This window comes from Urocampus carinirostris, chromosome 18, assembly GCF_059441175.1.
Source record: "Urocampus carinirostris isolate Australia breed hairy pipefish chromosome 18, RoL_Ucar_1.0, whole genome shotgun sequence".
NCBI classification, from domain to species: Eukaryota; Metazoa; Chordata; class Actinopteri; order Syngnathiformes; family Syngnathidae; genus Urocampus; species Urocampus carinirostris.
In genome coordinates, this window is record NC_142366.1 from 24,281,202 (window position 1) to 24,307,873 (window position 26,672).

Below are 26,672 nucleotides of genomic sequence, written 5' to 3' on the forward strand. Positions count from 1 at the left end.
AGTTTTTATTTTGTGTATCAGAGATACCTTACTACTAAGTGAAGTTCTCTGTTCTGTTATGCATTTTCAACCCATAAACTGGCGTTGCTTTAAAAATTAAACCAGTATTTCAAGGAAGAGATGTTGCTTTTTTTGGTACCTTATCTAAATAATGATTAATATTTGCACTCTATCTAGTAAACAAACTCCAGCCACAGGCCATTAGACAAGTTTTTCTTAAACAATCCTATTGCACAATAAGACTGCACACCAGCAGTGTTGGCACGTCACTGAAAAAAAGTTATTAGTTACAGTTACTAATAAGATCATACAAAAATCAATTGGATTACCCCCTAGATTACCAAGAAGTGGTGAACCCTTCCTATTTCTTGCCTTGTGCAATCTTGAGCTAACCACTGCCCTGGAAACATTTGTTGGCCTGGAGAGGGACTAGCGCCACCAGGCTGTACTTGCCCAAGACACACCGCAGGAAATGGTGCCCCTACGACCCTTGTGGTTAAGCTATCCAACCACCCACCAAAGGGTTTTGTAGGTTCTCTGCATGAAATCACGCCAACCCTTGTATAGCGTAATACTCAGAATTTGTCGCTTCCAGATCAGGGGTTGAATGTTGTTTCGTGAGCCAAAGTTATCTCTAAAGAAGAGACATTTTTGCAAATCAGTAAATGCTTTTAAAACGTAGTAGAGTAGTGCACCACCTCGTAATGACAGTTGAGTTACAAAATTGTATTAGCTAATTACAGTATTCGTTACTGAGAGAAAAATTGCGTTCCAGGAATCTTTCGTTACTCCCAACACTGCGCGGCAGTACAGGACTTATGATGCAGTTTCCACGTTACCCGAAATGTTTGATTGCACAAATGTGTTTTCAGGACTACGTGGATCGAAAGCTCGTGGTGACCGTTCGCTCCGGCGAGTGCACGGCAGGGGCAGGAGGAGGCAGTGCCGCAGGTCTTGGCTGTCTCATAGAGATGACCGTGACGGCACTTCGCACCACAGTCACAGTCACGGACACTGGTGAATTTGTTCATTCATCTTGGACAGAATAAAAATGTTGGAGGTTAAATCTTTTCTCAATTATGTGTTAAAATTGCCCAACTGAGTTAAATGAGCCCTTATTCTTTCATTTCCACTGCACCTATTGGCTTTTATGTTACTTCTAGCAGAGCTGTTTGTGGTGGAATACATTAGGTGTGAGGAATGGGCGATGGTGCCTGCTGGAGAGGATTGTCATGTTTGTCCCCCAAGGTTTTTTTTTTGTAATTGTCAGTTTAGTAAGAAAATGGTGAATGTATGACAAGTCCTTTTTCAGGTAGACACCAAAGAAAGATGAAAAAGAAGACTATATTTGAGTGCGTCTGAGAAATGCACATGCATCATGAAATGAGCTGACTAAGGCTGTAAAAGTTCCAAATTATGTATAGCTCCTTTCAATTGAGCCAAGTTAGAATCCTTTTTTTAAAAAGGGGCAAAATGATGTGCCGTCGGAAAAAAAAACATTTATTTGCAGTGCACATTTAAATCTAAAAATCAAAATGCCCGTAATGCTTTTAAGAAATGTGAAACACCATCTATTCCACCCTGGTCATCCTGGAAGGGGGATTACCGCTTGTGAGGCCCCTTCTCAAGGTTTCTTTTTTCCTCACGCTGAGGTTTTGAGTTTTTCCTTGCCCTCACGTTGGTTTAAGATCTGGCGATGGTGTCATTGTAATCCTGTGCAGTCCTTTGAGACATTTTTGTGATTAAGGGCCAAACAAATAAATGGAACTTGAGTTGAATCTAAGATGCACGAAAATTATCATAATATACAGTTTGAAATTTGACCTCATTGCTTATTGTAGGCACTGTGACATTGAATGGCCAAAGGGAACCATTACCTGTTGTGACGGGGGATCTGCTAGTGCGCAAAGCATCGTCTGCCTTTCTCCTGATCCAGACTTTCGGAGCTCAGCTACTGTGGTACCTAGATGGCCCGCTAGTCATCATCACCTTGCAGCCTCATTTCACAAACAAGGTAGCCTTTGTGTGGCGGTTTCACTCCCCATGGTGGTTTACATGATATTAGTAGCGTATTGTCTATTTTACCTTGAAGGTGCGAGGCCTTTGTGGAACACTGACGTGGAACCAGCATGATGATTTTATGACCCCGGAAGGGGATGTGGAAAGCGGCGTGTCGTCGTTTGCCGGCAAACTCACGACAGAAAATTGCAACCTACCTGGAGGAAACCCGTCAGACCCCTGCGCTACTTACGCACAGAAAAAACAATATGCTGACTCTCTCTGTTCCGTCATACACAGTGGCCTGTTCCAGGTTTGTTTGTCTTACTCTATGGGTCATGTAAACAGCAATCTAATTTTAGAGTACGTAGCAAATTTGGGTGGGCAATCAATTTTTTAAACAATTAATGGCACCTAGATGGCACCCTTAAAATAATGAATTGACCCATTCAATTGAAGAGGGCGCCTTTATTCTTTTTTTTAAACTCTTCTTGCCTTTTTGGAGCACAACATACGTTTTTAAATAATCATATCTGGAAAACTGAATTTTTAGTTAATCTGAAGGATTGGCTAGACAGCAATTTTAAGTGAATTGGTTTCCCCCATTTTTGATAGTTCAACATACTTTAATCGAGGCACACACTCTCGGATTGAATGAATTTTCCTTACTAATCATCTATAGAGGGAACTTTAATATAACACACAAAACACAAGGATAAGAAAACAAAAGAAAAAAAGATAGCATCGTGATCTTTGGAGACAACATTTTGGTAGGAATCCAATGTGGTTGGGCCAATGATTACCCTAGCTAGAACTTAAGGCAACTGGGCGTTATTGTAATTTAATAGAAGTCCCCGTAAAGTCAAACCAATTTGTACCTGGCTTTGGTTTCGGTTTGATGATCCTTGGACCAGAATCCCTGGGTGCAGGGTGGTGACGCTGTGGCTATCTGCTGGTCCTTTCTTTGATTTAGCCGCTGGCTTGATTGGGACTTGGTTGTTGGCAAACCCAGGCGTTCTTGCTCCTTGCTCACAGGACATGCTCGGAACATTTTTGGTTGCTTGCTGGAGAGGACTTGGTCCTTTGATCCTGGCTTGTCGCTTGCCACTTCAGAACTTGGGCTTCTTGCCGCTTCGCCAGCCTCAAAAGAATTGCTTGCGGTCTCTTCTGAGCTCAGCTTATTTGCCCGCTGGATGGTTTCCACAGAACTCATTGTGGTCTCTCTCTCAGCTCAACCTTCTTGTCCGTCCGCTAGTTTCCACATAACCTTGGCTTCTGGTTACCTGGAGGTGTGTCGTCAAGGCAACCTTCTTTTCACACATGCAAGATAACACCAAACTTCACGTTCACGCCCAGTGGCACATCAGACCATTTAATCACTTTAAATCAGCGAATTAGAGCTACTATGGGATTCAATGTACTCGTCTGATTTTTACATTGCAAAACAGAATACTGACCCAACATTGAACATCCTACAAATTTCTTTTCAAAGTTCAAGCCATTATATTCCTCTCCTTCTGTGCGTACAGGCATGCCACGATGTAGTAGAGAGAGAGCCATATTTCCGTCTGTGTCAATCGGAAGTATGCAATTGTGCGCCCCACAAGGCCTGTCATTGCACAGTGCTCACAGCCTATGCCAGACATTGCGCTCAGGAAGGCAAAGCTGTCCTTTGGCGGAACCATACCTTCTGCCGTAAGTATAGACGGACAACCGATGACGAGATCATTCATGCTCACGGCCCCTTTCCTCCCGTCTACCTAGCGGTGCAGTGTTCCGGGGGTCAGGTGCATCAGGAGTGCGGTCGGGCATGCGGCCGCAAGTGTTCCGACCTGCGGCACGATTGGAGCTGTGATGGTGACGGCAACGGTGGAGGAGACGAGTTATGTGTTCCCGGTTGCCAATGTCCCGCGGGGCTAGTGCAGGATCACCAAGGTCAATGTGTGCCTACCACTATGTGCCCTTGTGTGCAAGGAGACAAGACATATCTACCCGGAGATATTGTACACAACAGCTGTAACATCTGGTATGTTGAAAGCCAAGATAACGTTCATTCAACATTTTTAGTGACATATTGTGTATTTTGAAATATTATTATATTTTTGTATAAATACATCTTCGTAGTGCAAAGCTTTTTCAGTCGTTGATTCTGTATTCTTTTTTTTTTTTTTTTTTTTTTTTTAAACTGTTTTAAAAACATGTTATTTAGAAAAAAAAGCAAAGGACACCAAAAATACAAACAAAACGTTTTATACACATACAATTTATACACTGCAAAATAACAAGTAAAGGAATAAATGTCCTAATAACTTCTGTTTAGGGGACATTGTTAATTTGTCTTATTTTACTTCATACTAACTTATTTTTCTGGCAAAATGATAAATATAATACGAGGAATGAGCGATATCTCGTGTTGGTGAAAAAATGTTTACATTACCAATTGTGTTGGCATTTGCCATAACTAATTAGTTTTCGTTTTCCAATTTTACAAGTAAAACATGTTTGAAATATTGTTAAAAACAAAGAATAATAAATATAGTTAGCAAAATCCTCTATTGGACCAAGGATTTGCTCTTTTTTTTTAGCGGATAATGGAACAGGAACTCAATTGAGGTCATTTTGATTGGAAAAAAAAAAGTAAACCTATGTTCAAAATGAATTGCTTTCTGAAGCTGACGTTCATTTTCTGTACAGTACATTAATTTTCCCGAAATATGGTAATTACTTTTTTTTTTACGTTTACATTTTCATTTTAATGGTAAAAAAGTTTTAAATGGATTTCAAAATCTCACTAAACCCTTGGAGTGCCTTCATCTACCCTATTAAACTAAAAATGTTTGTTTTTTTAGGGCTATTGTTGGTGTTATTTGTGAATACAGTATATTTTAAAACATTCCTGTCCGCGCCAAAATACAGATGCAGTTTTTTTACAATGAATCATAAAAAAACAATTGTTATCTGTGTTCCACTTTAGTTGTGATAAGCAGTCAATAAGTAGGCCACCGTTTATACCACATGAAGGACACTCTTTACTCTGCATTCTTCTCCTATGGCCTTCTTGAGGCTAAAAATAATGTTTCCCACAGTGTCTTTGTTAAATGAAATGTGTTCACCCTAGAGTGCAAAAAGTACCATGTAAGTAAAGTACATTTACCATATTTTGAAAGAGTGAACAGCCTGTAACCATCGATACTTTATAGATAGGAGCATACAGTACGCTCCTCATGGTGTTGTGTCTGGTGGTGCAAGAGCTCTGATGAAATCACTCTATTTTCCTGCTTCTTTCGCCAGGATAGGTTGATTTCATTGCTTCTCTTTACCACGAAGCAGCTGCAATGATCACAAAAGCTAACCTTTGGACTGAATCACTGTCCTGTTTATTGTGGTACTCATTATGATGTGTGATATGGACAACACACCTGACTTCTTCATTTTCAGCGTGTGTGTGGAGGGCCGTTTCAATTGCACCCAGGGCTCCTGCGAAGAGGTCAATAAGTGTCCCGGCACTCTGATTTACGCTCCACGTTCCTGCCTCCTCACGTGCTCCAGTTTGGACCCTCCGAGTCTGCAGCCAGGTTCCGGCCTCACCAGTTGCAGGGAGCCGCTATCTGGTTGTGTCTGTCCTCAAGGGACTGTGCTGCTCGTAGGTGGACGAAAACGACACAAATCGTGACACATCACGACAAATCGTACGAGCTTTCTTTCTCCTCCAGGGCGATCGGTGCGTCCCGCCCGCCGAGTGCCCGTGTCGACACAACGGCCGCCTGTATTACAGCAACGACACCATCGCTAAAGACTGCAACACATGGTACACTCGTCCCTTTTTCCAAATTGTACTCCCGGCTCTCATCTTGGATTTGACTTTCTTAGTGTGTGTAAGGAGCGCCACTGGCACTGCAGCCAGTTGGCCTGCGCCGGCATCTGCGTGGCGACCGGAGACCCTCATTACGTCACCTTCGACGGCCGCTACTTCTCTTTTCTGGGCGACTGCCAATATGTGCTGGCGCGGGAGAACAGTGGTTTGTTCAGCGTCACGGCAGAGAATGTACCTTGCGGAAGCACCGGGGTCACCTGCACTAAGTCTGTTACCCTCAGCCTGGGGAACACCGTGATACACCTGCTAAGAAGTAAAAAAATAGGTCATCATAAGCCATTACATATTGACAGTGTTGGGCACGTTACTTAAAAAAGTACCTCGTTACAGTTACTAATTACTACATTTAGAAAATACTTGGATACCCCCCAAGATTACTGACAGCCAAAAGTAGAGCGTTACTTTGAAAGTAACCATGTGTAGTTACTAATTACCGCGTAAATACATATTGAAGCGGACCCATTAAAACTGCTTGAAAATAGCCACATAATAAGAGAAATAGAAGAAACCGTGTACTCTAACTTGTGGAAGCGGTCAAACCTTCCTATTTCTTGCCTTGTGCAATCTTGAGAGCTCGTAAACGAATACTAAGCTGAGACTGTTATGATTACTGATGTGACTCAGCTGTGCCCGCTCCTTTGGCGCCAACTGCCACGGGTTCTGATTGGCTCCCAGTACCAGTCCTGTCTGTCCCCTCTTGTCAGTCCGTCTGTGAACCTCAGTTAACAATAGGCAAGCCTTTTTCGACCCTGACTCCCACCTGTCCCGTTTTTTGCTCCAGCCTGTCCCCCAGCTTCGACCCGTTTTTGTTCCCGACCACGTCTACTCTCCTGTCCCGGCTTCTGACCTCATTTTGTCCGAGTCCACGTCTTCTCTCCTATTCTGGCTTACGACTCGATTCCGACCCGACCACGTTTTTGCTCTCCTGTCCCGGCTACTGACTCACTTTTCCGTCCCCGACGCCGTAATCGCTCGCCACCGAAGATCCACTTCTGCGTTCGGAGCACAATCTGAGTATCAGAGCGACCTGCCTTCCGCATCCAGCGATCACTTGATCGTAGGAGCAACCCTTTCTCTTTCTTCCAATAAAGCTTGTGAGAAACGCAATGCAAGTGGGTCCTGTCTCCATTCTGGCCTTGACAGAGACACCCTATATCCATATTGTTTCTGGGCTTCTAACCACTAACTTAGCTCCTTTTCTATTTCTGTGTGCTTTTCAAGATTTTTTTTTTCGAGGGATGGTGTGTTACAAAAATTATTTACAAATAAAAATACTTCAGCACTCTTTTACCTTAAATACTGTCCTCACGTTTGCTCCATTGATTTTTAATTTTTTTTAAGCCATGCCCCCTCCTCACGCTCTGCCCACCATTCACTACTAGTGACACAGAACCAAATATCTGACTCCCTGATTTGAGTATTTTATTTGATGTTTTTTTTTTGGGGGGATTATTTTTATACTTTTTAAGTGTGTTCATTATTTTATGGTCTATTTCAATTTTTTTCTTAACTATATTTTACTTGTGTACAGAATGAATGTTTTATAAATATAGTTGAGTTGTCAATACGGCTTGAATGTGAGTATATACAGTAGGAAGAATATCAGTAAAGAGAAATTACGCGTTCTCGTACTCTGACACGGTGCATATGTAGCTGTATTTTCTTGAATTTTGTTGGTAGATATAAACATGCCCACCTTACATGGTTATTATATAGTCCGCGTTGTGTTGCTGGCGGATTGAGGGTTGAATATGACTTCATGAGGAAGAACCGTCAATATTCACAATACATAATAAATCATGGTCTGCTTTTATGGTTGTAAAGTCAGTTGCGTTACAAAATTGTATTAATAAAGCATGACAGTACTTGTTACTAAAAAAAAGTAATTGCGTTTCAGAAACGTGTTCCTTCGTAACACATTACTCCCAACACTGTATATTGAGGGCAATGAAAATATGTTTCGCCTTGGTAATTACTGAACTGTAACATCATCAGTGCTTTTTAATCTAATGCAGGTAAAGCAGTGACTGTTAATGGGATGCCGGTTACCTTACCCAAAACCTACAGTGGGAGTGGTCTGACTTTGGAAAGAGTGGGCATGTTTGTGTCGCTTTCCTCCAAACTTGGGGTCGCACTGCTATGGGACGGAGGTAGGATTCGCATCCAAAACGGGAAACGTCACGCAAAAATATGTTTTCACGACCTATACGACCTAAAGGTATGCGCGTGTACGTGCGTCTGGCCGCGCACCTGAGGGGAAATGTCGGCGGGCTCTGTGGTAACTTTGACGGGGACACGGAGAATGACTTCACCACGCGTCAAGGCATCGTGGAGTCGACTGCTGAGCTCTTTGGAAATTCCTGGAAAGTCAGCCCATCCTGCCCTGATGTAGCAGACCAGGATCTGCAGGACCCTTGCACTGTGAGTTCACCTATGACATTTAAAAAGCAAAAATTATACATTGGGAAATAATTGAATACGATGACTCTACAGATCAATTTACACAGAGTACCATGGGCCAGGAAAAAATGCGGCATCCTAACTCAGGAGCTCTTCTCGCCTTGCCACCTTGAGGTTCCCTTCCAGCAGTATTACGATTGGTGTGTCTTTGATGCTTGTGGGTGAGTAAGAGCTTCAATGTGTCCTTCCGGAAAATGGCTTTATATCCACTGCAAAAAGTCAGAGTTTTTTTTAGTATCTTTTGCAATTCTTGGTAGAAACTATTTCTGGTTTTATTCAAGAAACAGGATAAAATATTTCAAGATTGTACAAATTATGCTTAAAAGACCGATATTGAAAGTATATATTTTTTATTGTCATTTTCAAATTTATTGTCAAATATGCTATATGCACAACATACTGCACAGATTAAATGACTTACTCTTACCCCGCGTGCAACCGTGCGTTAAGTAAGACAGCAATGCAATAAAAAAGTAAACATATAAAAATAAAAAATACCTATGGTTAAGAATAAAAAATATGCTAAGTACAAGCCATAATCTAAGCAGTTGTGCATTGATTTGGCAGAAGGCAAAGGGGTTGGTGGGGTTAGGACAGCAAGAGAGTTCACAGTCCTGACATCCAGATAGAAGAAGCTGTCCTTGGAAGCCTGTTGGTTTTAGCTGGGAGACTCGGCAGTCTTTTCCGTGATGGCAGCAGGTTAAAGAGGTTGTGAGATGGGTGGGTTGGGTCAGCTGCAATCTTAGTTGCTTTACAGGTGAGGTGGGAGTTGTAGAAGTCCAGGTAAGGCATTAAGGGGACACCAATGAGCTTTTCCGATGTTCTTACGATGCACTGAAGTCTTTCGGCAGGCGGTGTAAAACAAATAAAACAAACATGTACAATTATTTTCTTCCACTTGCATATTGTTCTGCTCATTTTAAATACGTTTCTTATTTTAAGACCTATTTAAAGATTTTATGATCAAAACATGTATATTTTTTTTCCCCTCGTAGCTCAAACTTTTGTTGATAATTCTTTCCTCAGCTGTGACTCTGGCGGGGACTGCGAGTGCCTGTGCACAGCCATCGCCACCTATGCTGAGGAGTGCAACCGCAGGGGCATATACATTCGCTGGAGGTCCCAGGAGCTCTGTCGTATGTACACAAAAAATCATGTCCCTTAACGTTTCAGTTGAGTCTAACTCAATATCTCTCTGTCTCCGCTATTTGCCGAAGCCCTGCAGTGTGAAAATGGACTCGTTTATGACCCGTGTGGTCCAGCTTGCTCACCTTCGTGTCCCAATGTGCAGCAGAGTCCGCACTCTCAGTGCGACGTACTCTCCTGTGTCGAGGGCTGCTTCTGCCCTGCGGGTTCTGTTCGATATGGTGAGGAGGAACATCATTTCATCAAAACCATAAATGTTATTTTATTTTCAAAAATTTTATAATGTATACTTTTAATTCTGTAGGTGACAGTTGTGCAGTTCCTACACAATGCCCATGTGAGTGGGAGGGGTCAATGTTTCCTCCTGGAACTACTGTCACACAACACTGCCAGAACTGGTCAGTCCATGCCCACAAAAGCGAAATTTACTCTTAAAATAAATTCCCTGATCATTTTGTCAAATGTTTCATCCAGTTCCTGTGGAGATGGCAAGTGGCACTGTGACGGAGTGGCTTGCCCTGCCCCTTCGCCAACCTGTCTAGAATCGGAATTTTCCTGCGCGAGTGGTCGTTGTATCCCTTCTCAATGGGTTTGTGACAACGAAGATGACTGCGGAGACGGCTCGGATGAGATATGTCCGTTCGCCTGCCCTCCGGAACATTTCCGCTGTGCCAGCACACCAAGGTATGGCATCTTCAATGTATTTTAGAAGAGATAGAACTGTCTTAATTGCCATTCTTAACATCATAGTGAAGAATAAATATGGCACTCCAGGATATAAACATCATAGAATATTAGGATGGATAGCCAAAATTACAAGGTAATGTAGGCAACTGGGCGTTATTGGTAGTGCAATGAAAACAGTTCAATATTATTATGGTACATGTGTTGTAATTATATATATACACCGGAGATCGAAATTATAGAATAGTTTACAAAAGAAAGAATAATTCTGAAAAAATGCCATCTTCTATCCTCAATAGTTTAAGGACATTTTGTTGTGTCTATACCAGGGTACTATAAAACCTTTTCTACAAAAAAGTGTATTTTTCCAAAAATGCACTGATCAAATTTAGAGAAGACTTTCAGGTGTCTCCCACTGTACTAGGTAATCATTTTCACACTGCAGCAAGAATTGCTCGCCAGTTCAGTGCATGAACATGGTAAGGATCTGTCCCCCCATAAAGTGTCTCGCCGTCCAAAAGAGCATTTGGACTGATGACCCACACGGCATTGACCAAACCTCTCATTAGCAAAAAAATAATTAATCCAAAAGCCAGACTGGGATTTTCTGAGGAGCATGTTCTGTGGACAGAGGAGAACTGGTTACTTCAGTGATGAAAGCAAATTTAATACATTTGGGTCTGATGGGAAGCATTATATTGATTCTTCTCTCATTTTAAACTCCGCCCTATAAAAGTATAAAAATACTTGTTTGAATGAAAATCTTCTTTCGGCACCAAGAGGTCAAATAATTGCACCAGAGTATCCCTTGCCCAGATCACTAAATGAATGCAGAGGAAAAATATGCAAAAAGAAGGAAATCTTCAAATATGCATGATTTCACTACTACCTTCTCTTTGTACGTTTCAATCCTCGGCATTTTCTGCTAACTCTTGTCCTCATCGTCCACACTATGAGCAACATCTTTTATACTCGACTCACTTCCTGATTAGATACGATTCACTTCTATAATATATTTCCCTTTATCAGCAAACACAACTCTGGGGTCATTGAAATCAGGTACAGAAATGAGATAATCAATATAATTAGGTCAGACAGACAATAGATGGTTTAGAAATAAAATTGTCTGCTCGATGGTTTCAAATTAAGTCTTAATTAGTGGTGTGCGCTCTCGCACTGTCAGTTGCGGATGGTGTTGTGGGTGATTTGTATATCTTTCTCTAAATACAAATATGCAATGAAGAAAATAATTATTTTGCTATTTCTCCCACTTAGAAATAATGGAAGATCTGAAATTTTCATCGCAGGAGCATGTCCACTGTAAGAGAGATAAACAAAAAACAAAAAATCCAGAAATCACAATGCAAACAACCTTGGATCCATTTGGTGCAAGAGATGGGTGTTCTACGATGTTTACAAAAGGAACTTGAATATTTTGTGAATGGAAAATGTGTCTTTGACACCACAAGCCTTACACATTTTTTGTTGAAATGTTTACGACAGCTTTACAGCAAAAAGTGCATTTGCAAAAAGTGAAAATAAAGGAGTTAAAATATAGTGCTTATTTTTTATTTAATAGATTCAATGTTTAACCTTTTTTTAAAAGTTTTTGGACTCATTAGAAATTAAAGGGGCATCAACAGCGTATATATATATATATATATATATATATATATATATATATCTCATCTCATCTCATTAGCCGTACCGCTTATCCTCATTAGGGTCGCGGGGGGGGGGCTGGAGCCCATCCCAGCCATCTCCGGGCAGTGGCCAGGGGACACCTTGAACTGGTTGCCAGCCAATCGCAGGGCACACAGGGACAGACAACTCATTCGCTCATTCACACCTAGGGACAATTTGGACCGGCCAATTCACCTGAAATGCATGTTTTTGGAAGGTGGGAGGAAACCGGAATGCCCGGATATATATATATATATATATATATATATATATATATATATATATTAAAGCTGTATAAAGAGGTTAAGTTGAGTTGCCTTAAAGATCTAAATTAAATTATATTGGTAATCATTTGAAGTATTTCAAGATTGAAGACAGGGAGATTTCATCATCCGCGGTTAAATGTGGTTAAGAATTTGTTCAAATTAATGCAAAAGTTTGCCCTTTTATTCAAGTTCTAAACTCAGTCAATTCTATTATGTCAATGAAAATTGAACCCCATGGACTAAAACGTCATCTTTTTTGGGGTTTCTCAGCGGACCTTGTCTGAACCTGGCTTTGCGTTGTGACGGCCATCCAGACTGTGCCGACCAATCGGACGAGGAATCCTGCGGGTTTGTTACCCCGGTGCCCTCGTGCCCACCGGGGGAGTTTCGGTGCGCCAGCGGCAAATGTCTCCCGGCCGGCCGCGTGTGTGACGGCAGGCTGGATTGCGGCTTTGCCGACGGGTCTGATGAGCAAGGTAATACCAGTGCTGTTGTGACAAATTTGAAGCATCGTACACATCATCCCAATTGGCACAGAAATGTAATCACTTTAAGGAGTTTTTTTAAAATTTTGTTTGAGGTGTCCTTAAAAAGATAAAAGTAGAATATATTCTGTTAAGTAGGTGGTGACCACGTCCAACTGAGTTCAAAGAGCCCGACATTTTTTTCTGCCACTGCACCGATCTGCTTTTTTAGCAAAGCTATTCTGGCCGCAGAATACGTTAGATAGTCAAATCAAGTCATTTTTATTTGTATAGCCCTTAATCACAGAGTCTCAATAGGAGAACCGAGGAGAGGAAGGTGGGGTGGAGACTAACTTAATGCTCGTCCACATGAATTTCTTTCTTTTTATTTATCACTGCAGCATTTAAAATCGTGAAAGTAACAAGAGGCATTTTCAAGCACTGTTTTTTACAAACTATAAGTACCTGAAGTATAATACGCACCAGCCACTCGGAGTTTATGTCACATTTTTGGGAAAATGTATTTGATCAAATCCAATACCAAAAACATACATGTTATCTTAATAGGCAATTTAAAACAAAAGAGAACAATAGGCTAAATCATTTCATGCGACCTCCCTGTCGATTTCAGTTCCGACGTAACATATTAAGAGTTATTCAGATAACTGAATAAATAACATGCTTACCAAACTTACAGCCTCACTCCAAGTCACTAAATTGAATCAAATCATCATCCTCTGTGTCACTTTTGCCAGTAAAGAACTCCTCCAGCTCGGGATCCTAAGCCGCTTCCTTCTTTCGGTTCGAAACAGTGAAAGGTTGAAATTATCGACACGGGCCTTGAGCGCCCTCTTGCGGTTAAGTATGAAAATAAAATGTGAACTAACATAAATTACCGGTAATAAAAATGTGAAACGCCATGATATAATGTGTTAATAGTTTCACCTATAAGTCTTACCGGAGTGTTGGTCGCACCCCCGGCCAGACTATGAAATCTTTTTTCGACTTATAGTATAAAAAAGGAGAGTTTATTCGAGTGTGTCTAAGAAATGCACATACTTGAAGGCGCATGATGAACAAGCTAACGAAGGCTGCAATCAAGAGTGCAAGCCAGGAGATGGGGCAGGGTTCAAAAGTACTAAAATGTATTTTTCCTGTTTCTCTGATAAAACAAGAAAAAACATAAATAGGCAAAACTACTAAATCATACAGCAAATAGGTTTTTATTATATGATTTGTTTTCAACCTACCGTATATTAGAAAAATTAGCTAAAAAACTTTGCTTTATTTTTTGGATAAAGTTACTGAAAAAAGAAGTCCAAATTCCTTAAAATTGGAAAAAAATACACTTACTATGACCAGCATTTTTTGCGAATGGGGTAATAATGTTTATATACTTGCACTCTTTAAGTGCATTTTTCTAATCTTGGTAGAGAAAAACAATTCTTAAAAATGCAAGATAAGACGATTTTGCTGATTTTAAGTGAAGTCACATTTATTTGTATTGCCCTTAATCACGGATTGTCTCAAAAGACTGCACTGGCCACAATAACACCACTTCCCGATCTAAAACCGACATGCGGGCTAAGAAAAACTCAAAACCTCAACATTGGAAGAATAAGAAACCTTGAGAAATTAACACACAAGTGGTAAATCCTTTCCAGTTCCAGGATGACCAGGATGCAAGAGTTATTGCATTAGGTAACAATACACAAAACATCTTGAAGAACAATTAAAAAAAGCAAAGGAAATTGGTAATACGTACAATATTACATATTTTACACACACACACACACACATATATATATATATATATATATATATATATATATATATATATATATATATATATATATATATATATATAATATAAACTCTTTTCAGATTGGAAAAAGTACACTTAACATTATAAAAATAGACAACACAAGTTGTAGTCCTATTTACTGAAATGAAGTATTTTTCCCCGCCCAGATTGTGGTGTGAAATGTGACGAAGGGGAGTTCCAATGTGCCGGAGGACGATGTATTCTCTACATCCACCGATGTGATGGTCACGATGATTGTGGGGATCTCAGTGATGAAAGGGGGTGTGTTTATTTATCACCAACGTTTTCTACCGACAAAGCACATCCGTTATTTCAACACGTCTGTGTATTTTAGGTGTGTTTGTGCGCAAACAGAATTTCAGTGTCCCGGGGGCAAGTGTGTCCCTGCAGAAAAAGTGTGCGATGGACATAAAGACTGCCCATCTGGAACAGATGAGGCCGTATGTCCAGGCAGAGGTAAAGAGAGCATTTGCAACATTCTGTGTTCCATGTGAGGTTTCCTAAGTGATTGTGTGAAAGAGAGGTTAAGAGGTGTCCCGGAGGCCCGACATGTCACGGTTTTTTTTGGATGTGTAGTGACGTGTGGACCGGACCAATTTGCCTGCGGTGACGGCACATGTGTTGCCCTCATTACACTGTGCGACGGAAAGCGAGATTGCCCGAGTGGAGAGGATGAAAAACGGAGCAACTGTTACTCTTTCATCACACCACTTCCTTCGCCGTTTACACCGACTGTGCCTACCTCAGGTTGTATTATTAGGCACTGACGCATCGTTTTTATGTCAAGCCTCCCTTTTATTAAATCCCCGTAATTATTGATGTTTGATGCCATATTTTTACTCTAATCAGTCAATATCTCGGATAGAGATACTTTAAAAAAGGATGGTATCAGCACCGATACTCAGTATTGGTATTCATTCTTTACTCAAATTAATGATAGACAGATAGATACTTTCTTCATCCCCGTAGGGAAATTCACACTTCCAGCAGTATCCTTTTGTTGTTTATTAACAGATTAACAGGATGGCTTTGGGGTGCTGTGTTGTAGTTAGCAACAGTGGAGTGGATGACGTCACACGCTAGGCCAAAAGTTCGACGTCCCTGCAGCAGATGGAAATCTTGGTGCCCTGGGTTACACCACCTCGTCTTCATGTAGATAGCGAATCCACCTCCTCTCCGTTTCCCGCAGGCTTTTGTGTCTCTGTCCCTAACAGCGCTGAAGTCGGGTAGCTCCGGATAGCTCCACGCTAGCGTCCGGGATGCTAGACGTGAGCCACGTTTCCGTAAAATACAGCAAACGGCACTCCCTGTACGCTTTAATGTTTGTCACCAGCACAGCCAGTTTGTCTGTCTTATTTGGTAGAGAGTTTACATTTACCATGATCACGGACGGTACCAAAGACTTATAACGCGGCTCTGCAGCCACGATAGGGCCACCTCATCACGCCGGCACAAGAATTCTTCAGGGCAAGGAGTTGATTCCTTGAATAAACGCATTTTTGTGCGTTAGAACCCATGACCATAGTATAGAAAGTCATCCAAAGTGTCGTAAAACGGGACGAAAAACAGCAAAGATAGAAGCAGACACTTAAAACAATAAATCACAAAAAGAGCGAAATAACACGGAGCTGCTGGAAAGGCTGCCGCTTGCGGCGTCGCCTATGATCTTATAACAAATGATAACAAATGATATGTCACTCTCTCCAGGTTGTTGGTCATATGAGTTTGCCTGTGCCACCGGCGGCCAATGCGTCCCTCAGACTTGGCACTGTGACGGCGAGTCGGACTGTTTGGACGGCAGCGACGAGGAGCCGTGCCCTTCGCTCTGCGGTCCCGGCCAAGTGCCCTGCCTCAGCGCCGACCAATGTGTGCCGTACCGGCAGCTCTGTGACAGCCACCCGGACTGCAGAGACGCATCTGATGAGAGCGTGGACAACTGCGGTTAGCCAAACATGAGCCTGATGTTGGATGACTGCAGAGGGTGACAGATGTTTGCTTTTTAGGCTCTGCCCGGATCCCTCCCTGCCCGGGCAGCTTCTCGTGTGACAATCGCACTTGCGTTAACATGACAAAAGTTTGCAACGGTGTCCCCGATTGTCCACGTGGTGATGACGAGCTTGTGTGCGGTGAGTCCTAAGATACTCTCAAAGAGAAGCTCACCAACAGAAGTCAAAATCTCCTGTCTACAGGTAAACATGTTTCACCTGCGCCACCTGGTGATGGGAACAGAACTGTCACCTGTCCAGAATTCACATGTCTGGATGGATCCTGTATCAAGTTCAACATGGTATTCTTTTTATGTTTAAAACACAAGACAAATCTTCCATAGTAAACTACACTACTTTAAAGCAAATTACAAAATGCGCATTTTCTCTGAAAGCTACAAAGATCGAAAAAGAAAATCGAGCAATGCTCAATTTTGTATTAGTCAAGTCAAGTCATGTTTATTTGTACAGCCCTTAATCACAAAGAGTCTCTAAGGGCTGCACAGACCACAGATTATTGCAAACCAATAAAAAAAATATGTCTGGGTAATCTGTAAAACCCAACAAATTATTGAGGTGTGTTGACCAGCACTGTGTTTCAGTGATCTGCAGAAGGCACAACACACACACATACACTTTGGAGATATTGCACAGAACCAAGATAAGGGATTAGTCCTTTTAGCTGACTTTAGCCTCAAGTCGGTTGCATAAAAGCAGGTTAAATTTAGCTTGGCGCACTTGCTACAGTGAAATGTTATACTATTTTGTAAAAATTAGCGCGTAGATTAGCAATGTTGATTGTTCCTTGATTGTATATGAGAAATTAGAGCTCTCTGCTGGACACTCGCAGTAACAGCAGGTTTGTTGTGCAGCCTCTTTTTGTCCAAGAACCACTTTCAACCCAAAAATTCAGTATGAATAAACTTGAGAAATCGGAAAACTCTCTCTATAGTTTTTTTTTCATTTTGAAACAGAGGCTCTGAAAACTTTATTTGAGAATTTTGCATCAAAGGCAATTCCATTTTAAGTAAGAATTCTTACATTTTATACCTCGACTTTGGTGCTTTTTAGTTTTTCAAATACAAATATTGAATCAGGACAACCCTTGAAAAATCTTGTAAAGGAAAAATTGTAAAGACAAGTTGAAAAATAACTCAACGCAAAATACCTTTTTACCTTTTCAGATGTGCAACGGTGTGGCAGACTGTCCAGACTCTTCACTGTCATCGCTTGGGGGTCCCACCGACGAGCAAGGTTGTCGAAGTTGGAGCCCCTGGGGTTCCTGGACTCCGTGCAGCAAAACCTGCGGGACAGGTTTCGTGAGCCGGCGCAGATCGTGCCCGGCGGGAGACATTTTGCACCACTGTCGGGGCCAAGAGATCCAGAGGCAGCAGTGCTTTAACACGACTTGCCCCGGTACGGATGTGGCCTTCAACTTTTCAGGATTTGTTGAAACGGTCTTGAAACCGTCACGATTTTGACAAAAACAGTGGACGGCCGGTGGCTTCCGTGGGTGAGCTGGTCAAACTGTTCCGGTGAGTGCGGAGGAGTGCAGATCCGACACAGGGACTGCGTCCTGCCTAAGTACGGGGGTCGAGACTGCTTCCAGCTCCCGGGATTGTCCAACCTCAGCTTGGAAATCAGTACAAGCACTCTAAGTTCAAAATAGTCATTCCCTCAAAAAAAATCTAGTGAGCTTGACATCAATTACTCCATTTCAGGGCCCTGTCCTGAGGATGGCTGTTTGAATACTAGCTGTCCGGCAGGCCTAGTGAGGCACAACTGCTCCCCCTGCCCAGTGTCATGTGCCCACATCAGCAGTGGGACCACCTGTGATCCCACAGCCCCCTGCTTTTCAGGTCGCATTTCATTTGCATGATCCTATTGATTTGCATTCCTCTACGATGTCATATATTCTTTCAGGCTGCTGGTGCCCAGAGGGCCAAGTCATGAGCCACACACAGAAATGCGTGCCTCCAGAGGAGTGTCCGTGCGAACTGGCAGGCGTGCGCTACCGTCCTGGTCAACAGATGAAGGTGGACTGTGAGATTTGCGTCTGTGAGAGTGGAAAACCTCAGCGATGCCAGCCCAACCCGGACTGTCCCGGTCTGTCCCAAAATTTGTTCTATCGCGTTCAGTTCGTTGAAATGACCGCTTTTGTCTTGATCGTTCCCAGTACATTGTGCCTGGTCGTCATGGTCTGAATGGGGAGACTGTTTGGGGCCGTGCGGTGTGCAGAGTGTCCAGTGGTCATTCCGGAGCCCTGTCAACCCAAGTCATCACGGAGAAGGGAGAACCTGCAGGGGGATTTATCGGAAAGCGCGTCGGTGTGTAGCCCGTCCATCCATCCATTATCTTACGCTTATCCCGGGTCAAGTTGTGGGGGCATCAGCCTTAGTAGGGAGGCCCAGACCTCCCTATCCCCAGCCACTTTGTCCAGCTCATCCGACAGGATCCTGAGGCGTTCCCAGGCCAGCCTAGAGACTTAGTCTCTCCAGCCTGTTCTGGGTCGTCCGGAGGCTTCCTGGAGGCATCCTTATCAGATGCCTGGGCCACCTTAGCTTGTTCCTGCCTCAACATTGAGTCCCTCCCGGATGACCGAGCTTCTTACCCTATTCGGAGGAAACCCGTAGCTGGGAACTTGTTCTTTTACTTATGACCCACAGTTCATGCCAATGGTGATTGTAGGAACATAGATCTACCGGTAAATCAAGAGCTTTGTCTTTTGGCTCAGCTCCTTCTGCACAACGACCGGTACAGGGTCAGCATGACGGCAGACACTGCATTGATCCATCTGTCGATCTCCCGTTCCATCCTATCCTCGCTCTTCAACAATACCACGAGATACCTAAACTCCTCAACTTGGGGCAAGATCTCATCCCTCACCAGGAAAGAGAATGCTTTGCTGCTTTTACCATCCTTTCCTTTACCTGTGTGTCCACAGGTGTCAGACTGACCCCTGCGATGAGTGTGAGTACCAAGGTCAGTCTCACGCTGTTGGAGAGAGATGGCGGGCCGACCATTGCCACTTGTGTCATTGTTTGCCCAACCTCTCGGTGGAGTGCTCTCCTTACTGCCCATATGCTGTAACTGGATGCCCTCTGGTAATTGACATGTTTTGTGTATTCATTTTGGTTTTAGCATTAAAATGAGCTTTTGAATACAGGACATACAGTATTTGGTGCAAAAAATAAACCATAATTGCGTTTATTTTATGTGTAAAAATATATACTTCTCTAAGAAAGAAATATGCAGAATGATCAAAAACTAGTTTCAGTTTGTCAAGTTTATTTGCGCATGACAAAGAAAAAATAAAGTATAAGAACTCCCAAATTAAAAAAAATGCTAAAAAGTGGGAATTTTGAAATCTCATTGACAATATTGTCCAATTAAAATTCTTTACCTCCTCAATTATTCTTAACAAGCAAATGGCCAGGCGTTGCCGTGTATTCTACTTAGGCGAAGCTGTTGTAGCCATGGTTTGTTGAATCATATGCATCGAAAACTATAGTATCAATCAAGGTGTTGGTTCTGATGAAAGATTGAATTTGGCTGCCCGGATTTCTCCTAGTTCTGGAGCTGCAGTACCCAATTTGGCCACCAGAGGGCAATGAAGACCCCGCAAATGATTAGAATAGAATAAAATATACCTTTACTGTCATTGTTACAAAAAGGTTTAACATATTGTGACCACGAAATTGGGCGTGGCACTCCAGGCTCACGTTTAAGAGTGAGGATAAAAGAAAATAAAGAAGATAAGGTTATAATTTACACACTATAAATGAACGAAGATGATCAGGTGTTTATTGATTTTGTTGCTATTTGTCGGGGGTGCTTTGACACGAAACTTAGCTCAAGACACTCGTGGGGGGCCTTGAAGTACAACTGTGTACATTTTCACAAAAATAGCTTCAGCCGTTTCGGAGCTTATGAATAACATACAAACACATTACCACCCAAATCAGGATTTAAAAAGTACCTTAGATTGTGATATATTTTGCAAATAAATAAAAAACAACAATAATAATAAACTATTGAATAAAAATAGCAGGGAATACATTCAATTGTATTTTCTTAATTCAATAATTAAGCAAAATGGGCGGCACGACAGCTGGGTGTGCCCTGCCCACTGCCCGATGATTGCTGCGATTGGCTCCAGCACCCTTGGGACCCTCCTGAGGATAAGCGGTGCGGATAATGGATGGATTAAAGCAAATTTATTTTTTTTGCAGTTTTTTTAATCTATTTAAATCTCACCATTTTGAATGCCCTTTAATCCTGTACTTTCTGTACCCCCTTATCTGTGTAGGGCCAGACTTTATTTCCTGGAGAGGATGACACATGTTGTTATTGTCAAGGTACAATTCTTGTCTCATACTGTTCCAGTATTTTTCTTGGTTTTTTTGTATTTTTTTTATTTTTTTCTGTGTCATTGATGCGAGTTGTATTGATTTTTATGAACAGAAAGCAATGATAGTTCTACTGTCAGCCCGGCTTCTGTGACTTCGGCGCCAGTAAAAGACATCATTCCCTTGGTGCCCACTTACCCACTCCCACCTGGTGGTCAGTGGCAGCATGCATTTTCAGAAGAATACATCACTACAATGAATAGTACTTTACCGTCATGATCTTTTCCCTCTATCTCACCAGAGGAATGTTGGTCTCCCCTGGGCGTTCAGTTTCTGCCAGCTTCCAGTTTCCACGCTTCATCCCAGCAAAACGGTCATCCCCCGGAAGCTGCTCGTCTTCATGGTTGGAATTCCCACACCGATTTGCAAGTAAATCCATTTAAAGGTTCTAATTCTGATTATGTTTTAAGGGTTTCAACTGCAACTTTTAGATTTTACAAGATTAATAGAATATAATAGAATAAATTAGAATAGAATACAATAGAATCATTGTTACAAAATGGGTTCAACATATTGTGACAGCGAAATTGGGCGTGGCACTCCAGTTTCACCTTTAACTGTGAGGATAAAAGAAAACAAAGAAGATAAAGGAACAAAGAAGATAAGGTTATAACTTACACAATATAAAGGAACAAAGAAGATAAAGGTTATAAATTACACAATATTTACACAAGAAATGTGGGCATGTAGGATGTTACATACAGTTTTGGGATCATATTAACACACAGCACATATGTTATCTCCAATTCAATTCATTCCTAATAAGAGCGTGACATTTGTGTACAGGGCTGGAGTCCAGAACCGGAGGAGTATAAGGATCTACCACAGCGAAGCCCCGCTGGGCACAGTGGCGGCGCTCAAAGTCCTTACATACAAATTGACCTGCTAAAGGCGTACAACATCACCGGTGCAGTTTTTACCAGGCCATGCTAATTTCACCGTGTGAGATTTCCATGCGTGTTGAATTTTCCATCTAACACCTTTTTTTCTTTTCTCCAGGTGTGCTGACTCAGGGCGGCGGTGTGTTTGACACCTACGTTTCCAGTTTATATCTGCAGTTTAGCCGGGACGGAAGACTGTGGTACATTTACAAAGAGCTTGTGACGGATACACAGCCGAGAGCTAAGGTCCGGTAGTCACACAATGTTGTCAGGATGAGCTTCTTTTCGCTGCGTCTTAGAGCCAAAGTTAAATTCTTTTTCAGCAGTCCGAGAAGTTAGATCAGGCCTAAAAAATTCAGCCCTACCCGGCCCGCAAAGTAGTGCCCCTGACCCAACAGGAATTGACTAATTAACTTGCATGACGGCGCCGCCTTCAAAGCAAACACAACATTTTTGTCATGCCGCCACCGGACCAATTAACTTGATTTTGCAGGACCAACCTGAAATAACACAAAATTTCATATGTTATATGTGAAGACTCGGGATGTATAAGTATCAACAAATGTCATGACCTGCAATTTTTAGTATCACTTCATCTTGTTGTATTTTGGGCAGAAAAAAAAGTTTTCTTAAGGTTAAAATAATGTATATATGCTTATGAACGTAATAAATGCATTTCGACAACGAAATAACACTGGGACACGGAATAAGATGAGCGATCTAGATGCAAACTTTGCCTAATTACGTGGAGAAATACTGCAGCCCACACACTTGGCTTATATAGATTTGTGCAGCTCAAATAAATGAGAAAAGATATATGTCTGGAATTGGAAAATCTAGGGGAACGATTGAAGAGCAAAAGCCCAAACTACATAATAAATAAAGAATAGCGTACTAACGTTACTCTTACCGGTGCTTGTTTGCCTTTTCACTTCACTGTTTTTAGTCGATCTTTTCCCTTTCACGGCTCCATTTTGGCAGTCAATCACACCAGTACAAGGTGTGAATGAGCGAGTGAGTAGTCTCTCTGTTTGCCTTGCAACTGTCTGGCAACCAGTTGAGCTTTGTCCCCTGCCCACTGCCCGAAGATAGCTGGGATGGGCTCCAGCACCCTCGCAACCCTTCTGAGGATAAGCACTGCAGAAAATGGATGAATGGATGGAAAATAAATGCATGCCAAATTATGGAGGGGGTGACGATTAAATAAATAAATGTAGTTCTTTTTTTTTTCCTTCAGTAATTTGAGGGGGATTTTTAAGGGGTTCTCTTCAGGTTGAAATGAAATCGCACCCTTAACAATAGCAACAATATTTGTTTAAGAGAGAGGGGCAGTGGGACAATAAATAACAATGACGCAGAGATTTTTTAAAAATGCAGCGGCTTAGAGGGAGGAGCGGAGAAATGAATAAAAAAGGCAGCTGCCAGCCTGCCTGGAATTCTGGAAAAGAAAAGTGGTGGACAAAAAAAAGCAGCTTGAGAGAAGCCGTGGAGAAGCCCGAACTAATGACCCGAATCTTGGGTCAGGTTGGGTTAGGGTTCAGGTTAAAGATCTTACCTCTAAGCAGTCAAGACCTTGAGAAAGCAATCCATGCCTTAATTAACTCAAGGTTAGAAGATCAAAATGCACTTTGTGTTAGCCTCGCCCAGTCTTCTCTCAGTCGACTTCAAATTGTGCAGGACGCTGCTGCCTTTATTTTTACCATTACCAGAAGATGTGCGCATATTTTTCCTGTTCTTGTTTTCCTTCGTTGGCTCCCGGTCCTTTTTAGAATTGCTTTTAAACGTTTTTAAAGCTTTTAACGGCCTTTCCACGTCATATTTCTCCAACATTTTAGCTCCTAGGATTAATTTCTGCTAGAAGTGCCCAGGTAGAAATATAATCGTTAATAATTTAATAATATAATTTGGAATAGGCTCCCTGTCAAGATGGGTCTCATTTCTGAACTGGGCCTCTTCAAATCAGACTAAAAAACTTCTTCAAGATGGCTTTTAATACCTTAGTAGTAAGATGACAATTTTATTATATTTTATTTGATTCAATCCTGTTGTATTTTATTGTCTTTATTGCTTTTATTTTTTGTTTGGTTGTTACTTATCGCTTCTCTTTTATTATCTACAGCAGTGTTTTTCAACCAGTGTGCCTGGGCACACTAGTGTGCCGTGAGACCTTGTCTAGTGTGCCGCTGCAATTTGCCCAATTTTATCTTTCCAAAAAATCAGGCCATTATTCAATATTTTTGCTATCGTCAGACAAGGAGCTTTATACATATACAAAGCCTTTTATTGAAACCCTCCCTCCCTTCCTAATAGTCATCCATATCAGTATGTGGCAGTAGATTTATAGACTAATTATCCTCTCTTGAGGTAGCACAGTACATTTAGTAACTTAATTTGTTTAACAAAGCCGTTTAAGATTGCACTGTAAAAAATAAAAAGATAAATAAAGCACATCATTCTTTTTCATTTTAAGTATCATTTTCTTCTTTTTATATACTAATTACCTGCTTATGAGGTAAACAGTGAAATATTTGACATAACTTGATTTTCAAACATTTTCGACGGACGGTGTGCCTCGGACCTTTTTTTATAAATAGAAGTGTACCTTGCTTCAAAAAGGGTTGGAAAACACTGATCTACAGTAAAGGGCTTTATCAATGAAGTAGATTTGCATTTCCACTGCTATCCATATGAAAATATTACTCCCTATGTGCACGTTTACACCTGCAGGTTTTTCACGCTAACCACAACGAGGGAGGGGTCGCCGAGATCAAATTGGACCGGATGGTGTCTGCTCAGTTTGTACGCCTGTTACCACACGACTTCCATAATGGCATCTATCTTCGTCTTGAGATTATGGGCTGTGATCTTGGTCAGTAGATGTGGGATACTGGAAATGTATTTTAGATTTACTGACAGTAAATATGATTCTAAATGAACTCATCATTATTTTGGAATATAAAGAGCTTCAATTCTTAAAGGGAATCAATTCTAGAAGTGTTTTTTATCTTTTGTTTTTGAAATTCAGGTTACCGCAAGTCAACCCTCCCCCCACCAACTTCAACCGTCTCGCCAAGAGGTAGCTGTCGTGAAAAGGAACTCCAATGTAAAAACGGACTTTGCGTGCCGGCCGGCCCGTCGGGAGTTATCTGCGATGGGGTTGATGATTGTGGCGATGGATCGGATGAGATCTACTGTGGTGAGATTTATTTTTTATACGTGAACATTTTTTTACAACCGTATTTTAGGCAAGCCTGTTTCGGGGGATGCTTGAGCACCCCCAAATTCAACTTAAGCACCCCCATTTTTGAAACCATATTTTACCTCAATAAAGCACAGGAGAGACTTAAGTATGATGAAAAATGCGATATAAAAAAGTCTAATAAAACAAAAATGTGAACAACACAGAATTGGACGTACTTAACTACACTGAAATGGTTCAGTCTATTTTATTCCTTGCACTTCTTTTGACCCCCTACCCGCTCCTCTTGCGGCATAACGGCAGAGTCTGTGGAGACTCCAGTGTATCACATTGAGAGCATGTTTTACAGTAGTTATGCTAAACAACTATTTTACCAGCCAATACTATGACTTTGATATCTATCCATCCATCCATTATCTGCACCGCTTATCCTCAGTAGGGTCACGGGGGTGTTGGAGCCCATCCCAGCTACCTTTGGGCATTGGGCAGGGGACATCCTCGACTGGTTGCCAGCCATTCGCAGGGCACACATAGACAGATAACCATTTATTGGCTCACACCTAGTGACAATTTGGACCGGCCAATTAACCTGACATGCATGTTTTCTGGAATGTGGGAGGAAACTGGAGTGCCCAGAGGAAACCCACACAAGCACAGGGAGAACATGCAAACTCCACACAGGAGGTTCGAACTCATGACCTTACAACTGTGCCACACACGCGCTAACCACTGCGACCCCCCTGCTGCCTACCTTGATATCACAAACTGATATTAGTCCTCATTTTAGCTGTATTAAATCAAATGCGACAATCATCAGCCTAGCTACCCTAGCTGTGTGTCTAGTCTATTAGAGATAAATGAGTGAAAACTGGGCATGACATAGTAATCTGCTACAAAATGTAATGTGTTGTCCACAAATAGGATGTACCCTCAATCCTCAATCACTTCAAGTGAAATGAAAAAAAAAGTCTGAAGCAGCCAGGCCACTCAAAGCTCTGTTGTTTTAGGTACACAGACCTACCCAACAGTCACAAGTCCTCCTCGGTGCCCTCGCGGCCAGTACTTATGTTTACCACCAGGGGGCTGCATCGACGCAAGAAAACGGTGCGATGGGATTCCTCACTGTCCCCGAGGTGATGATGAAGCGAGATGTCACCTGCATGAGAACATCACCACTCAATCTGACAGGCGAGTTAAGAGAAACAGAATGCATTTTATGATATTTGATTTTGTTCAAATCATATTGAAATTAATATATATATATATATATATGCATCTTTTCAGACCTTATACAACCACAGCTGCACCTATAAAAACTCCTTCCAGGATCCCTGTGACTCAACCCTCAGTATCAACAACAGTAAGGATAGCTGATTTATGATTTTTTTCCATTTTCTTTCCTTATTATATTCAACCATGATTTTACCATCAAATTTGTTTATTATACATATATATAATTTGGTGAAATGATGTAACTTAGCACTGTGGTTCTAACGTCCGGACCCACCATCCCATCCTAGTTTCAATCCGAACCCCAAATCAAGAAAACATTTTACACTTCTCAAATATATACACATTGTTTTTAAAATATGATGACCAGTAAAACTTAAACGACTTCAAATAACAATATACAGGGAAAAGTATTATTTAGTGACCAGTATAGTTAAAAAAATGAAAATAAAAATCAATGATCATAAGAAAAACAATGTTGATTTAAATAATGGGTAAAATTACATGTAATACATATGAACCGACATTTTTGTGAAATACTAATTGTTTGAGAAATTTGCAATTATTT

The 26,672-nt window shown here is 41.6% G+C and overlaps 1 protein-coding gene across 1 annotated transcript in view; it reads left to right on the forward strand.

Moving 5' to 3' along the window:
* sspo (SCO-spondin) overlaps nt 1-26,672 on the forward strand; it is a 106,286-nt gene that overhangs the window by 12,156 nt on the left and 67,458 nt on the right. Inside the window, exons 13-49 of the mRNA XM_088322158.1 lie at nt 873-1,017; nt 1,842-2,014; nt 2,093-2,311; nt 3,528-3,693; nt 3,763-4,024; nt 5,437-5,641; nt 5,712-5,806; nt 5,869-6,125; nt 7,888-8,022; nt 8,091-8,293; nt 8,366-8,493; nt 9,359-9,468; nt 9,550-9,699; nt 9,783-9,876; nt 9,953-10,162; nt 12,382-12,587; nt 14,547-14,661; nt 14,735-14,856; nt 14,977-15,147; nt 16,108-16,341; nt 16,404-16,526; nt 16,590-16,687; nt 17,570-17,801; nt 17,876-18,028; nt 18,107-18,244; nt 18,309-18,491; nt 18,562-18,712; nt 19,330-19,489; nt 20,695-20,743; nt 20,850-20,948; nt 21,036-21,163; nt 21,581-21,701; nt 21,794-21,921; nt 24,403-24,544; nt 24,701-24,871; nt 25,882-26,062; nt 26,159-26,234. Of these exons, the coding sequence (XP_088178284.1) occupies nt 873-1,017; nt 1,842-2,014; nt 2,093-2,311; nt 3,528-3,693; nt 3,763-4,024; nt 5,437-5,641; nt 5,712-5,806; nt 5,869-6,125; nt 7,888-8,022; nt 8,091-8,293; nt 8,366-8,493; nt 9,359-9,468; nt 9,550-9,699; nt 9,783-9,876; nt 9,953-10,162; nt 12,382-12,587; nt 14,547-14,661; nt 14,735-14,856; nt 14,977-15,147; nt 16,108-16,341; nt 16,404-16,526; nt 16,590-16,687; nt 17,570-17,801; nt 17,876-18,028; nt 18,107-18,244; nt 18,309-18,491; nt 18,562-18,712; nt 19,330-19,489; nt 20,695-20,743; nt 20,850-20,948; nt 21,036-21,163; nt 21,581-21,701; nt 21,794-21,921; nt 24,403-24,544; nt 24,701-24,871; nt 25,882-26,062; nt 26,159-26,234 (5,733 nt within the window). The remainder of the gene's footprint in view (nt 1-872; nt 1,018-1,841; nt 2,015-2,092; nt 2,312-3,527; nt 3,694-3,762; nt 4,025-5,436; nt 5,642-5,711; nt 5,807-5,868; nt 6,126-7,887; nt 8,023-8,090; nt 8,294-8,365; nt 8,494-9,358; nt 9,469-9,549; nt 9,700-9,782; nt 9,877-9,952; nt 10,163-12,381; nt 12,588-14,546; nt 14,662-14,734; nt 14,857-14,976; nt 15,148-16,107; nt 16,342-16,403; nt 16,527-16,589; nt 16,688-17,569; nt 17,802-17,875; nt 18,029-18,106; nt 18,245-18,308; nt 18,492-18,561; nt 18,713-19,329; nt 19,490-20,694; nt 20,744-20,849; nt 20,949-21,035; nt 21,164-21,580; nt 21,702-21,793; nt 21,922-24,402; nt 24,545-24,700; nt 24,872-25,881; nt 26,063-26,158; nt 26,235-26,672) is intronic.